This window comes from Agelaius phoeniceus, chromosome 9, assembly GCF_051311805.1.
Source record: "Agelaius phoeniceus isolate bAgePho1 chromosome 9, bAgePho1.hap1, whole genome shotgun sequence".
Taxonomy (NCBI): Eukaryota; Metazoa; Chordata; class Aves; order Passeriformes; family Icteridae; genus Agelaius; species Agelaius phoeniceus.
This window is the reverse complement of record NC_135273.1, coordinates 14,876,053-14,893,476: the sequence shown is the minus strand read 5'-3', so window position 1 is coordinate 14,893,476 and position 17,424 is coordinate 14,876,053. Positions and strand designations below refer to the sequence as shown.

At 38.4% G+C, this 17,424-nt stretch overlaps 1 protein-coding gene across 2 annotated transcripts in view; it reads right to left on the bottom strand.

Moving 5' to 3' along the window:
• Window positions 1–3,137: 3,137 nt before the first annotated feature.
• The window catches only part of ADGRA1 (adhesion G protein-coupled receptor A1), a 252,358-nt gene continuing 238,071 nt past the window's right edge, over window positions 3,138–17,424 (bottom strand). For both annotated transcript variants that reach the window (XM_054637084.2, XM_077183021.1), the window contains 2 exons: window positions 10,832–10,927; window positions 3,138–7,677 (listed from right to left, as the gene is read on the bottom strand). In XM_054637084.2, the coding sequence (XP_054493059.2) occupies window positions 6,456–7,677; window positions 10,832–10,927 (1,318 nt within the window). In that variant the 3' untranslated portion in view covers window positions 3,138–6,455. The remainder of the gene's footprint in view (window positions 7,678–10,831; window positions 10,928–17,424) is intronic.

Genomic DNA, 17,424 nt, shown 5'->3' with positions numbered 1-17,424 from the left:
AACACTTAATGTGCAGCATCAAAGCCAAAGTGTTAGAAAGCAGCATGAACTCAAATACTGAAAAACAACATCAAAAGGCAGACTGAAGCTGTGAATGAAGGTTCCAAAGACAGCCTTAATTCTAACAGTTCCTCAATTTGGTGTGTTTGACTTTCAGCTTCATTCACACTGTTTGAAATCAGTTTTCTTTTTTGTGATAGCTTCTAGATTTCAAAAGACATTAAAAATACAGAGATTCTGTCATGTAGAACATGAAATATCTGGTTAATCAACAGCTTTGAGCATCTGTGATTCAATACCCAGATTTCTGACACATTACTGGAATAGCTGACAGCACTAATACAGTCATTTTGTATGAGAACAATATTATAAGTGAATAGCCATTTTGCTAGCAGGTTTTCAGATATTTACTGAGAGCAGAGGAGTCACAAAGCTCGGCTTTCACATCCAACTTGGAAAGACTCATGCATATAATTGTTTTACCTTCCTCCTCCTCTCCCCCAGCAACCAATTTGGTCCCAGTTTGTTTCCAGCCTCCAATTCTGTCTTTTAAAGTTTGTTCCTTTCCTTTCCAGTCCCCAAGCCATGTTGCAGCTCCCTACTCACACCAACCTCTCTCTTGCTGATCAGCTTGCTCCATTCAACTTGATCCAGTGCTAGAAGCTCAATCTCTGCTTGATTTCTTCAAGCCAGCATTTGTCTCCCTCACAGAAACCAGTCAGTTCTCTCTTCTATTCCATCATGGTGCCTCTGAAGGGGAGGCAGACTGAAGCATTTGGCAGAGAAGATAACAACCAAGGCCCCCTGTTTTCAATCCTAATCCTAGTTGAGGGCAGCTGAAGTGAATCATTTTATAGGGCTGGTCCTTTAGAGCCTGTAGGGCTTGCAGCAGCAGCACAAGATCAGTGAGTGTGGTCCCAGTTGGGGCATACACAAACTAAGAAGGGAGACATTTCACAGTAATATATTGTGATATTTTTAGTGGCTAAATTATCTGTACTAAACCACTTACTTTATAAAAACAGCAAGAGATGCTCTCTTCTTATAATAGCCATAGTGCTCAAAGTTTTCAAATAATGGGCCTTGAAGACAGAACTATTACAAAATCACTGAAAGGTGTTATTGTGGACAGACCTCCTTTCATCAAGCCTCTTTGTTAAAAACATTGCAGCTGCTTTGGCTGGACTCTGTAAAATCATCCATCTGAGGGCAGTAATTGCTGAGGGCATAAATCAAGCTAAAAGCTTAACTTTCAGCTATGTTCTAATTAGTGGAGAACAAGGTCTTGCAATGGAAAGAATCAGGGAATAAGTGACTGTAACTGCTTCCAGCTCACTAACAAATGGGCTAACAAAAGTAGTGTGAGAAGAATATGAATAATGTGTTTTATTGCTTTCTCTTCTCCCAGAAATTCCCATTAGTCCCAAAATAAACTCTTCCTGCTGCATTCCTCAGGTGTTATTGAGTACCTGGGAAACAAATCTAGGAATGAATGAAAACACTGACTGTGCTGGAGAATCTTGCCTGGCTGGCAGTGTGCTGCAGGTTAAGGCAAACAGCTGGAGCAGAGTGATGGGCTGATGGGAACAGTCACTCATTCTGTTGTTCAGACTGCAAGGCACTACACAATTCTAACAGATCAAAATGTAAAGAGACAGCAGTACCTATGGGGTATGCAGACACCATGTTTACAAAGAACCCCTTACCTCAGAGGCATGGCCAGCTGCACAGCTTCAAGGCAGGATATTTGTTGAGGTTGAATTGCTTTAGAATTTGCAAATTTCAGCCCTCCCTGCAGAGAAGTGAGCCCTCTTATATTGACCTGAATTCACTGATACTTGCTTGTTTGGCTCCCTAAAATCTCAGGTAATAGACTGGTTAGGTAAGGGAATAGGGATTCACTTGCACCTTCACAGACCCCCTAAAAGGGACCAAAAATCCATAGCTTATAGTTAAGGTAATTTGTAGAGTAAGTTTTCTTCTTAGCTATTCAATTGCTAATTAGAAAATAATTAACTGGGCACAGCAAAAAAACCCCAACCAGCCAACCCAAAAGCTCGTTTCCTTGTGGAGTTAACTAAGCAAGTAAAAGCTGCCTAGAGCATCAAGTTACTACTGAAATTGCTCAACTGAAGTCAGCCAGGCAGCCTTTAAACTCAGCCAATGAATTCTGATTGATCCAGCTGTGTTCTACAGCTTCTTTCTGAATTGGAGGATGCTGCTACAGGAACTTGAATTTATGTTCTGGCAAGGAAGCTGCTGAGCTGCCAATGTCTTCATCAGCCTGACCTTTCTTTTCATAGGCAGCAAAAACTCATTGGGAGTACAGGTGGTCTCCTTTTTCTTGTTTCCATGCAAAGAAGATCCTATGATAAAAAGGTTACTAGCCTGATTGGGATGACAACTTTCTTTTTCTCAAATAGTGAAATGTCAGATAATCTCTTCATTGTGAAAAGGCATATAATTTACAGTGGAAGCTACCTCTGAATTTGTGGAGTTGAAATCAGCTTTGTAAGCCTTAACAGTGTCTGCACAAGAGCAATTTCAGATCTTCAGACATGATCTAGTTCCATGTCTTCACACATAACCAACCTGAAACATCTTTGTGACAGAGCATCCAGAGAGGTTTTCTCCAGCTTGGGCTTCTCTGTTTGTTAACTAGGTTGTGCTGTTTCACTCATTTCAGCTAACCAAGAATTTTTGGTCAGCTGCCTAATTTTGCCTAGGTTTGTTTGGATTTGGTAGCTATCTGTAGGCAGTAGACTTACTAGGCAGGTGCTTTAGAGAGATAGAGGGAGGAGGACTTAAAACTGCTTAAATCCACTTCTATTCCATTTTTCTGCCTTCATTGTTTAGTGTTCAAGTGGGGGCTGCCCAATGGCCTGTGTGGCCCATCAAAGGTGGCCTTGACTTTGTGTTAAGCTCTCACTTTGCTTTGGTTCAGGCAGGATGGATGCCTTGCAGCCCCACGAAGCCCCTGTGGGGTGCTAACCCTGGACAGGGTGCTCACAGGGGAGCTGGCAGGTGGCTCTGTGGTGGAGGAGAGCAGCTGCTCATGGCCACTGCCCGCGACTGCTCAGTCCCATCAGCACAGACACAATCAGCGGATTCCTGGGAACAACACGTATGACCAGACATAATGTGCAAAAATGTATGCTTTATTTTGACACCCAAATTCATTATATGAGGCTGGGTAGGAAGTTTTCTCATAAACAGCCTATGTGACTTCAAATTCGGTCATGAAAACTGGAATTTCTATATGCAGAGAACAACACCACAGCAAGAGCACATTTTTATTCTGGTAGCAGCTATTCAGATTTCTGTTGATTGCATCATTCTCTGAAAGTTATCTTTATTTTGGAAGAAATTCCTCTTGATTAATCTCAGACAGAAAGTGAACAGTAAAATCTGTTCAACCATTTTATTATCATCAATGAATCACCAAAACTAAAACTGATTTTTAAATGTGTTACGTGTGTCCGTGAGGAATTTACTAGGACAATATAGCTCATACTCTGGTTATTTCACTGACTTTATTTTTATAGGGAAGAAAATCAGGTAAAGTAGTAATGGTTCACTGACTGTAATTGACCAAAACCCCACAATAAATCAAAACCAGACTTCCAAAGCATTGAAATTATGTCATTTATCTTAAGGAAAAAAAAAAGTCAAAAGCATAAAAAGCATTTTGGTCAAATTTGATGTTACAAAACATTTTTATATTTATTTAATATCATGTCTCCTACTCTGTAGATATACTGTATATTTTCTGAAAAAATAATATGCAAACAGATTATTGCATAACACATCTCTTCCAAATTAACCCAGAAATATTCACTAAATTAATTTTTAACACAATAAGAAAAGTGTTTTAATATTTTACTTTTGAATTCCAGAGATATTCTGTGGAAAGCAGCACCTATTTACTTTTTTGTAAGCCATTATGAGGATGGAATTGGCCTCTCAGACAAAATAACAGAGGTGATTATAACACAAGCTGAATAAAGGAGCTTACTGAGTGGATTCTTGCAGAGTGAGTATTTCATCTTGGCTCTGTGTGTGTGTGTGATATTTTGCATAATGGTCTACAGACTTCCTACAATTTTACTGTTACAGAATATACATATACAGAGTGCTGAGACACAGAGAAGTGGATTTCACATTATGTCTATGCTTATTTAGGGTCACTGTCTATGTGGAATGAGTAAAAGTAATATTAAAAGAAAACAATTATGAAACAGAAAATATTTCAGTATGCAAACAAAGAAAAATACTGTATTTTAGTTTAGAGACAGTTCAAGCATATACAGCATATACATAATAAAGCTCAGTGTTTTGTCTTTTTTTTTTGTATTAGCTAAAGAAGCAGACGTGAAATCGTTGAATATTGGCTTAAAACTTGACAACCACCTAGTGCATTCTTCTTGCTCACCTTTTAAAAATACACAATCTGAGATGGATACATTGCACTGCTGGAGTTTACAATATATATTTCAAATTTACAAAAATACAGAAAAACAAGATTTCTTGCACTCAGATACTGAGCATTAACCCTTTGAGTACTAATTCCCACCTGCAACACTGCAGAACACATTCATCTGACTTACATGTTTTTATAACATTCTAACAATTATAATTGTCATTTATGTACACTATTAGGAAATTTATTCCTACATATTAAAAAAAAAAAGAAGGTAGAGTCTAATAAATTGCTTATAACAGAAAAATATGGAGCTTAAATATAGTGAAGATTTCTGCCACATATACACAGAGAATCGCTGACTGATGGTCTCTCAATGGAATTTTCTATTTCCTCTCTGAAGCAATTACATAAGTCTGTGTGAAGACATCACAGCAAACTTTCTTGTGTGGCTGTACAGAATTGTGCTTTTTCTCTCATTTCTGGATCCAGTGTTCACTTTCCACTGTAGACATTTTTCTCACAGCTCTATGCTCCCATTCACTTTCTGAAATCTATTATTATTCCGCACGCTTCCTATTTGTAAAAAGCAGTTTTATTTCATATAGGGATCATTCTGATGCAGTTCTGTACTGTGAGTTGATGCTTTGTGTCCAGATGTTCATGGAAATATGAAAAAAATCTTGCCAAGAGCCTTGTTAATAGAGAATGCTACTGACCCTGGAATGCCCTACAATTCAGCAGAAATCATGAACATAAAGAGCTTCTCTGAAGGTCAAATTTGCATTAAAGGATTAAGACAATCTGAAATTTGCTAGGGGAGGAAATGGGTTTTCAGAAAGCAAGTGGTGAAATTAATAGATGGATTCTAAGAAGGTGTTTTTAGAAAATTACTGAACTTCCTTTTTCTTGACGACTCTGGACTACATTGATCATGTAACTAAATAGACAGTATCATATATACAGTATCTCTGAACTAGAATAAGCTACTTTAAGAAAATAACTGTAGTCCTCAAAGAGTTAATGATAAAACTGCTCTACCTTAACAGATGTGGAAAGGTTACCGTGGAACAGCTTACAGGTTTGTTTAAAAGGCATACTTTACAAAGAAGTGTAAAATCTGTTGAGACAATTGCTATTACACTGCACAGTGCCACATACAATGAGTAGTGCATGCTCTGTAAAGACATTAGAGTGGACCCTTATCAAAGCTATCATATAACCTTATACAAAGGATTGTGCCACTTAAACTAGTGCAGAGTGATTTTTTTTTCCTGTAGATTTATAATGCTCTAGATTAATATCAATAGGGTTTGTCACAGCCTTGTACCACACTTTTTTTGTTCTTTTTTTAAACACATGTAACACTATAAAACAGCAAATGGTATATCCTGACATATGTCATGCAAAATACAACCAATACAGCACCAAAGATGTAACAGAGACATTACCTAGCACTTCTCTCCAACAAGAAAAAAGACAGAACAGAGACTGTACATTACATGACTTTACAGGCCATATGCTACAGAAGGTTTTTAGAGGCAGTATCACTTTTGTATATCTAAAAAGCTGCAATTTTATAAAATCCTGTTTATCATTTCTACCATAGCCACTTCTGATTAAAATTCATGGCACAGTAATAATATTTTTCTACAAAAATAAATAAGTAAAAGTTTAGGATGCTGATATGTTTATAAAAAGTGTCTGAAGTTACTACAGAAAGAAAGTGAAAACAATGATTGAAAATGATGTTTCTAAAGAAATGCCATTCTGTAAAACAAAAGGATATTGCCTCTCTTATTCAATTTTCTAGACTTCATTTTCTCATTACTTTCAGAATAATTTTATAACTTTCTTTTAAAAATAATTTCACTTTAAAACTGTCACTATCCCTCTTTCTTTAACACTTACAAAGAAAATGAAAAGCTGTACAATTTACTGATGAGCTACACAAACATATCACCATATTTATTTTGGAAAAAAACCAAAGATAACGATGGTTTAGGGCAAAAAACACATTATGATGGCCCGTGAACTACACAGTAGTTTCATTTTTCCAAGGGCCAGTTTTGATATTTCCCGTACTATCTGAGCTGTATATCATGGCTTCATGCATGTTTCCCTTGAGAATCCCGTTGTGATTTGTTGTGTTAAATGGCAATGACTGTGTCCGTGGGTGCATTTCAAAGTGAGCTGGGTGGTGCACAGTGTCACTGTCTGGCATTTTGCCACAGCTGTATATGACAGTACTTGCGTCGCTGCTCTCGGGCTGGTTGACAGTGGGGTACGGGTCACTCTTGGAGCAGCAGGCCCGCCTGTGGCCCACCTGGCTCTCGTGCGTGCTGTGGGGACTGTCTGTGTGGGAGCTGTGGATGCTGCCGTCGATGCTCGAGGGGATGTGGTAGGCATACTCCCTTTCCCCTGCAGACCTGTGCTGACTGAAGTAACGTGGCTTAGTTCTGCTTTTCAGACATCTGTGAATGTGCATGTTGGGTCTGAAGGTTCCCTCGTTGTGGACGTGAATGTGAGCGTCATCGTCAAGCAGCTGATCACAGTGCATTTTTGCACAGCACGGTGTCACGGGCGACAGGCAGTTAACGTGGTTCTGCACTGCTTGCAGGTTGGTGAGTTTGCAGTGGCTGGCTGCTGGGTGATTGAACACAGCTGACTTGTTGGGACATGGAGATTCCTGCAGACAAGGTGCGTGAACTTGGGTGTCGCCGTTGACGTTGACCTTTGGGCGCACATTGACTTGCACAGAGTAGGTGTTTCTTTTGGATGGGCAACAGGACCACCAGCAATGCCACACATCGTCTCGCTTTGCACAGTGATGGATCAGGATGAAAAGCCCCAAGGTCACACAGAAAGCTCCATAAAGACAGCTAAATATCATATCCAAGAAATGGCCTTGAGACACTGCAAGTGCTCCAAAGGTCCAAGTGGCAGTAAACAGGAACAAAGTGAATGCTGCGGCTCGAAGCTGAGCCTTAAATGAATGCTCATTTTCCAATAAGGAAGAAGAAATCATGGGGCAGGTTGCCTGGGGAACGGACACAGAGTCTGTAATGTGACCATGGCCCATGTCAGTGCTTGGCATTCTCTGTGGATCCTCTGTCTTTTCCTTCAGCTCATACTTGCGTTCGGGATGGCGCTTCAGCTGCACGTACGTGCAGAGAAAGTAAACACAGGTCACCAGCACAATGAATGCCACTGGCCCGTAAAAAGCACCGAGGCTGGGCTCCCAGGCCATCCAGCAGCTGAAAACAACAACAAGAGAGAGTCAAGAACATTTCAGAGCCCACATTAGATGTGATGGACAACTGACAGTTGTCTGACTAGTATGACACAAAAGTATCTCAGAAGTTCAGCTTGTGGATAGAGGGAGCCTATCTTTAATATTAATTAAACTGAGGCATCACTTTCTAATTTTTTAATAGAATAGAATATATGCTATAATTTACAGATTATTAAAACTGAAAATTTTCAAGAAATGTAGGTCAGTTTAGACTCCAGAATTGCAGTGAAGTGTAAAACCATTTATGTCAACCCTTTTTTCTGCTATTAAAAATGTCAGCACTAATACTTTGATTAAAAAGCAAATGAGGCATAGTTTATGCACTCCATGTGAGCAATAGAAATGTACAGATTTCAGTGGTTTGTATCAATGAACATTGCTACAAATTCTTAAGCCTGAAGATTGCTCTTACAGAATTTTCTTCTTGTGAGAGAACAGCCTGAGTACCAAAAAGGATAAAAGGCTTCTTCCAGTTGAACTGTAACCACTTTCTGCAGTGAGCAGACCTCAAAGATATATGCCATTTCTGAATTCTGCACTGTTTCTAGAGTTCCTGGGAGTTCATCTATGTCAATTTGAATGTTCTCAGAAAAATTAGGGAAACTGATGATCTCTTTGTGATATGTTAGTAGCATAATATCATTGTAGCATAATCATGGTTTGCTAGCCTTTAAATAATATAACCATGACTGTTTTAGAGCAGCTTAAAGTAGCTCACAGGCCAGCATGAGTCTGAGAGGACTGTCTTAAGTATGAATGATCTGATCAAACAAACATGGGAGAAGAAAACACTAATGAAATCCTAGATGGAAACTGGCAGAACATGGGTTAGAGGGAGAAGGAATATTTGCCTCATTTTGACTCTTCCCTATGATCTGCTTTTAGCCATGGTTACAGACAGAGATCTGAGCTGGCAGTATAGCCTAGTACAGCTGCTACTAGGTTCTTATATCCTAAATATTGCATGGATTTCTGGAAAGAGGAATTACTTTATCTCTTGGACTTGGGCACGAAGTAATGGGCTTAAACTGCAGCAAGAAAGATCTAAATTAGATTTTTTTTAAAGTTTCTTAGCTGTTAGGACAATTAGGATAATACGCTGTTGGAATGAAATGTGGTCTATCCATTACGGGAGCATTTAAAGTACCTCAGATAAATAACTGTCAGGAATGGTTTGGATATAGCTAATTTCCCACTGGGTCAGAAAGACAGACCAGGTGATCTGTCATGATGATTCCAGCTCTCAAAGTGACACTGTGTGACACTTCATATTCATTTAGGCATGTGTGATTAGTTGCAGTTCCTCCAGTTCCAGTGAGAAAACTTCTGATATCAGATTCTTGTCAAGCCAGGAATTATCTACAAGTTACTATAAAAAGGGCAGAATGACTTTTTTCTCCCAGGCTGGGAACTTTTCAGCTAAATAGAGACAGTCCCACTGGACTTTACAGCAAAGTAAAGTCCTGCAGAATAATGACTTTGAATTTTTAAAATCTGAATCTTAAACAGAAACATATATACATGTATTAATGAACTTAGAAACACTCCAAAGAGTACACAATTTACTGTTAGGCAGGCACAAGAAAAGATCCCCTGAAAAATATTTTGAAAACATAGGTAAATAACCACCTACATTTAATTGGGTAAGTAGAGAACACAAAGCTAGGTGAATACTTGAAATACATTTGAGCCCTGTGTATTTGATGCAAAGTGGAGAGCAGAATGCTCCCAAGTGGAACAGTCTCATGGGCTGCTGTTATTTCAAGTAGAATCTCATTGTGGATCACTTACAAAATCTATTTGGTAAAAAGAAGTTCAAGTTTGTGCATCTACATTTACTTTACTAATACCATAAAAATGAATAAGGCATATAACTCACTATGCTGCCACTGAATTAGAAACTTTTTACTCAATCTTATAACCATTCCTCATCTGTCCCTTGTTTTCTATGCACACTGTGGCACCAGGTATTGATTTGCTACATTAACATGATTAAAGAAGTATAACCCCAATAACTGCACCAAAATGAAAAATGTGTCATATTTATGAACATAAATAATAGAGCTTTATAATACACTGTAGATTATAAACTGGCTGTTTAATTGGATAAATTTGAATAAATATATAAATATGTGTTGGGCCCTAGGCAGAGCATACAGTTAGCCATGGTATGCACTGATTTCTTATTGGAATTTAAATTTCAATTACCTATAAAAATGTCTTTAAGGAGCCAGATGCTCACTTACAACCCATTCTCCTTGGTTGCCACTTCTCATGCCCAGAACATAACCAGTTTCAAATGTGTTACAATAGATGCTCAAAGCAGTAACTAAGAGTGATGTCCTCTGGAGTATTAGTGCTGCCAGAGTACTAAAATATCCATTAGTGTGCCAGTCACTGCCATGCTGATCTGTTATACACACTGTATTTAACTTTGCAGTCAAATTCACTTTCTGCTATGCTTTTATGGAAAGACTAAATGTACTTATGGATACCTCATGCTTCATGCCAAGAATTAGGAATTAATAACAATGTCATGCCTGGTGAGCTTGATGAAGGTCTGCTGAACACCTCCCTACACACAAGGACATTAAGGGATTATGACAGGATTGCCAGACATTGTGACTGGAACATTTCCAGGTGGTGAAAATCCAAAATATTTGGGTTTTAATGGAGGGATGGGAGTGGAGGAAGTGGGGAAGGGATTTTTACTTGTCCTTTTCTTACATCATTATTTTTAAATTGCTTTGAGTTGCCAGAAGGATATCAAATCAAGGTAGATAATGAAATGAAAATATTTAAATAAATAATAGCTGCATTAGATATGATATTCATTAGGTATTTTTAATATCTTTCACTTATTCAGATGTAAATGAAGAATAATTCTGTAAATGAAAGGTGATTGTATTACCAGTAATGGAGTCAAATTGCTGGAGGTGAAGCAGCAAACTCCAGATTAAGATGTTACTCTTTCACAGCTAATATTTAATAAAATTTTGTAACAGATATAATCCCAAATTGCATGCCTGTACCCTTTATGAAGTCAGGTACATTTATTTGGATAAGAAACAGAACTTGTTTTCCTTAAAGGTGTTATGATAGTGGTTTATACTTACTATGGTGCATTGCCTTCAATCCCATAATTATTGATATTGGTTGCTGCTGTAATCCCACATATAATGAAAGGAACTCCACCACTAATCAGGTAAAATCTGTGGAGAGATAATAACTGATATTTTAATTTGCCTGACTTGTAGTTGAAAATACTTTTTAAATAATTGTACCTTCCTGAAGTATTTTGGGAATAAAATATTGCTGAAATATTAAAAAAGTCCCTAAAACCAGAAAAACAAAGAATGAAGTACTGTCACAATAAGAACTGTACTCTATGTAACAAAGAGCAGAAATTTGAATATTTATATGGAGTCACTTTTCTCACTGAATTTGCCATCCTTCATGCCTATGTTTAAATTCAGCAAAATGAACCATCATCACATTTTCCATTTACATAACCAAAGCACAGAACTGTGCCTGGAGCACAGCGCTCCCAGTGCTGTGGTCTCTGAGGTGCAGAGCCCCAGCCCCATTCCTGCAGCTGGAAGTGACCCTGCTCAGCAGCAAAGGGAAAATGTCCCACTGCACCCAGGAGCTCAGCTGGTTCCTGAAACCCCAACTCATCTCCTGCCTTCACCAATGCTCCTCCTCTGTCAGCAGGCAAAATGAGCTTCTTTTCAAGCCACTTCTTTGGTGAGGAGACTGTGTGCAGGGATACAGACACTTCCCACTCACTGCTGCTGTGTCCCTCAGGTCTAAGAGGAATCTGATAACCTGCGGGGCACATTCTGATCACAATCTAGCCATTAGTTTTATTTAAGGTATTATAAATATTAAGAAATTTTGCAGTCATTGCAAGGTAGGATTTTTACAGAAACAGAGCAATAGTAAGACTAAATAAATCAGCATTTAATGCAAGCCCAGAATTAGTGTTAGAATTTCTTAACCTCTTTTCCCACCTTCTTCTAAAGCAGAATCATGGGTCAGGCATCAGAAAATTTTATGTTAGTATTTACAGTCAATCTTTGTCCTAATGGTCTAAACTGTAAACAGACCACAGAAAATCATATTTTGCAGTCATCAGGAAGCCCTTCAGATTTTTTAAATTCAAAGTCACTGAGTAGGAGTCACTTGGCTTATTCTGAAGAGCTCAACAAATTCCAATGAACAAGCTGTCTTCCTACAAAATTCATTCATCCACTACAGTTTAATGATTGTAAATATCTTTTGACTTGAGCATGTTGAATAAGCTAGCTTAATAGCTTGTTATTATTTTTAACAAAGAGATTTTCAATGGCATTTTTGAAATTCAGGAAATTACTAGGGTACAGCAATGAGGCATGGAAAAGCTAATCCTAATTTATCTAAGAAATAGTAAGGAGTAGAAAAAATAGGAATACAGAAAGAAGTACAGGAAACTGCACTTTGAACTCATTTGAAGTGATTACACCATAGAATTTACCTAAAATGAAACCTATAATTTCATTTTTTTGCAGTGCCACCACTTTTTACAGATTGGATACATACATATAAATCAATTCTTATCTAAAGTTTCAGACAAGCCAGTATTTGGGTGTTAGATAATCTGCTTCACAGCTCACACTTTCAGCAGGCTCCTGAACACAACAGTAGCAACAGATGTTCTGGAAGCACTTTAGCTACACAGTGCTGCAGAAATGTGGAAAAATCTGGCCAAATTCCTGTTGTGGCTCAGAGCTAAGAGCAAGAAAATACATTCTAGAAACAACATAAAGTGAAGTCAAATGTTTCAGTGTCCCTGAGGTGCACTGTACAGATATCCAGCACATCACATTGCACACACATCGCCCCCCTGTCTCACTGAGAGGGGAAAAAAAAAGAAAAAGCAAATAGAAATGACAGTGTATACAAATGATTCTTCATTGGTGGGTTCAAGATTCTTGAAGGGTGAAGTGAAATAAAAGCTGTCGAACAGAAGAAAAGTTATCAAGAGAGGAATAGGATTAAAATAGACCAAATAGAAAAGATAATCAAAGGTACAGAAGTTAAATTAATTGTAAGAGCAGAAGTGCTCTTGTCCATTTGTGTGAGCTCATGGATACCTTAAACAGTGAATAAAAAAGAAAAGACCATATTGCAAAGTCACCAAAGAAAAGACATTGATCAAAAGTTTCATATACGTGTTAGTTGTGAGGAAGTACACTTGAAATTTATAAATTTAGACCAGACTTTTCAAACATTACTTTTTATGCCATCATGAGATGTTATCAATTTCTTCTTCATGCAGATGGGATAAAGCAAATAATTCTAAAGAAAAAGTGCAGTAGAATTGATGGGGCATAAATAAAAAAGTGACAAAAACATAGATAAGAAATAGCTATTTTTCATACTTCTAGAAAACCTTTTATCTAAAAGAATCAAATGGTTTTTAACATTATTTAATTTAGCCTTACAGCCCCCTGTGAGGTCAATAAATAGTATTGTTCCTGTTGTACAGAGAGGAAACAAGGAGAGATTAGGTGTTCAAGGTCATGCAGGAAATGAGAGTCCTTAATTCCCATCCTATGTTTGCACTCAAGGCACGTCTCTGTTACTGTACATGAAGGGACTGGGCAAGCCAAGGCATCAAGGATTTTGTCCCCAAGCCCAAGAAACGCAGCTGCCCCTGTCTCAGTTCAGGCAGGAGCAGGATGGATATAATGTCATCTAATGATCCCCTGCCCAGGGTGGGGCCGGCCCAGTACTCACTGAGCCAATGCCTGACCTGTGCAGGACCTGTGTGTGCTCTTCCCTGTGCAGCCTTAATACCAATCTTCACTGATATTTGGAATAGCACCACCTGGGCTCGTTCACAGAACAGGTTTTCCAGCCCAGTTAAAGCAGTCCAAGTGTAAGGGTTGTAACTGGAAAGATGCTGGTTCTGCTTCTTAGGCTGCTGCAGCCAACTTTTGGTGTCTTTCAGCCATACAAGAGGAAAATTGAAGGGCTATGCTCCTGTCCAGTAATGCTTGCTCACAGAATAAAGGAGTAATAAAGCTCTACCGGAAGTGTGAACCTTGTAGACTGAGCAAATACATGCTTTTCAACCATCCTTCCCCCCACCCCAAGAATATTTTCCTATTAAAAAAAAATATATTTTCCCTATAATGTTTGCCTACCTTTCATTTCCTATTTCCTCTTATAACTATCTTAGAACTTTAAAGCTTTAAAGGTCAATGTCCTTTGGCTCAGTCAACAGCTTTAGTCTTCCAATTGCCTTTTCTACTTCTGAATTGATTTTCTAATTTTTCTCATTATGCCAGTGGGGTGTCTCATCTTCAAAAGAGAACATGAAGTAACCCAGAGCCAATTTCATCTGCTTGTGTTACTCTTCTACCATTCAAGAACACAAACAAGTGAGACTCAGGCTGCCAGTACCTGAACCCTGTATGCAGCAGTAAGAAGAGCAATGTGACTGTCATGGTGAAGGCAGAAAACACAGACTGGCTGTAGTCATGATAACCATGCATGCAAATCTTTAAAGACTAGGAAAACCCAGGGAGAAAATGAAAATTCTTTTTCCAGCTATAATTTTATCTTGACAAGAAGTTAACTTATATAATATTTTCAAATTGTTTTACAGGGAAAGCTATAAACTATCAGTGGGATGATTTGGGGCTTTGAAGCAACTGCCAAGCCCTTGCTTCAATAGCCCTTGGGAAGAGGTTTTCAAATTTGTACATTGTTGTTGCTGGCCACCCAGGGATGTCCTGATGATTCCTAGCAGGCTTTTACATCAGCATACATTTATTTACTGAAGCTCATTCCATCACATCTTCACTAACATTGTTATCCAAGCTAATTAGATTAAAACCAGCCTGGAAGGGCCCAGCAGGATGCACTCTCACCTCTCAGCTGCAGTGCAGCAGCACCTAGGGCCTGAGCACTGGGCTGTGCAGACACAGATGAGCAATGGTGGGCAGTGATCTGCAGGAATCCCTTTCCTTGAACATCACAGGGAACCCCCAAGTTTCTGCTGCAGAGACTGCCTGAGACCAGCAAGCACAATATTTCTTATTACATGCACTGACAAGAACACAACCCCCCCAAGAGAGCAGCAGACACTGCTGGAGGAGATGCCCCTCTGTTGACATCCTGCCTTACTGTTCCCCAGCTTCCCTTCGGCAAGAACTCCTCTTGTAAGGAGAACTCTACCACAAAATACTGGGAGCTACACAGCCAGGCTGATAGAAACAGGATAATGTCAGCAGGAGTGACTGCAATGGCCTGCAGGCAGCATCCATTCTGATAACTTAACATACAGTATATTCTGCTAAGTTTATTTTCATAAATGTTACACAGTAAGTCAGCAAGTAAAAGCAGATTTCTACCCAGTGGTAAATTTCTTGTTTGAGTGTCTGGCTACTCTCTAGCCCCAATTTCTTCCAGACTGAAAACCTTGACTCTGAAATTTTCCAAAAAGAAAATTTCAGAGTCAAGGTTCTGAGTCTGGAAAAAATTGCCTTTATGGCTGTAATGCAAGACTGACTATAAGGGTTTTTTTTCTGCAGAGGTTGGCAAAATGGAAATATATCAGGAAGTCATTTAAAAGGCTTCAAATAGTCCTTATTGCAGATACTACTTGATTAAGATGTACATATATTTAACTTTATTCCTCTCTGCATGCACAAATCTAGAAAGGTACATGTTAGATATATATAAAGAAACCACTGAAGCATTAATTTCTTTTCTGCCTGTTGTACCAATTAAAAAAAATTATCAGTTTAGCTCTACTTATGTTTAGGGCACAGGTCAAACAGGAAGACTAGCCACTTGCAAAATAAACATCAAAATAAAAGAACAGTCACAGCAAGAAGACTTTCCCTTTTCTTTTTCCTTGAGCTTGGATTTGGTTTTAACATCTTTGTGAAAATAATTCATAGAGAAAATGGTCATTAACTTCAGAGCTAAGCAGATGCCACTGTTCAAGTACCCAGGAGGCAGGCAGACAGATAAGTAGCTGATCTGTAGAAAGCTGAATTTATGAGCCTGATTTTCAAATTATTCTTCCTGAATCTTTCATGCATCACATCATTTTGTGGTCCTTTTTCCTGGGAATTTTGATAAAATAAAAATAAAACTTTTAGAAATTATGGGATTCTGAGAATATACTTTTTATATTCCCAGATAGTTTTGACTTACGAACATATTTACAAATACTATGTTTGTTTTTCTCAATGACCTTTTTGAAGAGAAATAACCCATGTTTCCTGCAGTGCTTTTCTCCTGTCTGCAAAGGAGATCTAAAGATGGAGAATACAGATTAAAAACAAAAAAAAAGAAAAAGAATCTACTAATAATGCTAAAATAAACTCTGCTTTTGTAAGTCAAGCTTTAAATGGTAAACAACAGCAGAAGTAAGGATTGTGTGAAAACCCTATTATCACCTTTTATGTGCCACTATTGTTATTCTCTTTAACTGCCCATTCACAGTCCATTTTTTTTTTCCCCATAAGACATTTCACTCAGCACAGAAGAAGCAAAGGTCACTGGACAGGTAGTTATTAATTCATTTTATATATACCCCTTCTTTCTAGATCTTATTGCAACTTAAGAGCTTTGCAAACATTAATTAATTAATTGTCAAAATTTCCTTCTGAGAATATGTATAATCTTTTCCATTTAGAGGCAGACACTAACCCACAGAAAGATTAATTTAAAAAAAATTGATTAAGAAAAGTCTCTGCAGATTTGTTTGCTCAGCTTAAGATGTCCAGGCCTCTATTAGACAAAACTAGCCTCTGGTTTTTTATTAAAATTGGCCATGAGAACGGAGTTTAAATACCTTTCTTCATCTGTCCTTAAAGAGTCACAGGAACACGGGCAATAAAGTGGGACAATGTTAGTCAGTGTCAGAAGATCTGAAACGTCATCTAACAAACAGCTTCAAACCTATTTGCTTCTTGTCACCATTGAGTCAGGAACAAGAAGGGTAGTGACACACTCCATCCACAATCAGAAGGCAAAACAGGTATTTTTATTACAGTCTCATGATATTTATAACCAACCTCATTCACCCAGAACCTGACTGGTTCTCACTAACACCTGTGACCCAACTGGTTAATTAAGGAACCACTCTTCGGTAAAGACCTTAGGAGAAAAACAACTTGTTCAAAACACCAGCTGCAGATTGTTTACCACTTGTTTACCATTCTTTCTCTCTACCTCCCTAAAACTTCCCAGACCACTTCATGGGAAAGCTTATCTGGCTTTCTCTCTCTCTGGCCAGGCTGTCATATCCACAGCTGCTCTGCTGCGAGCCCACTGCCCTGGGTATTCACTCTGTGTCTCTGCCCTCCCACCCAGGGCAGACCCTGGCTCAAGCCATTATGACTTAGCCAGAATTTTGCAGATGAAAAGGAATTTACAGGTTGAGAGTACAGTTGCAGTTTGCTTTACCAGGACCACATGAGACAGTCTAAGCCAGCAGAGAGGACAGAAAAATAAAAATGCATGTAACAAAAAGATAAAAGACTAATTCGGGAACTCAAAAAAACGTTCAGAGAAAATTTAGAAGAGAAAGGAGATTCATTTACATAGAGATAACTGTATTGTCTCTCAGTAAACTAGACTAATTGAAGACCTATTGTATCTAAGAAACAAAGACACCTTGACTTTTTTCCCCGGTTTATTGGAG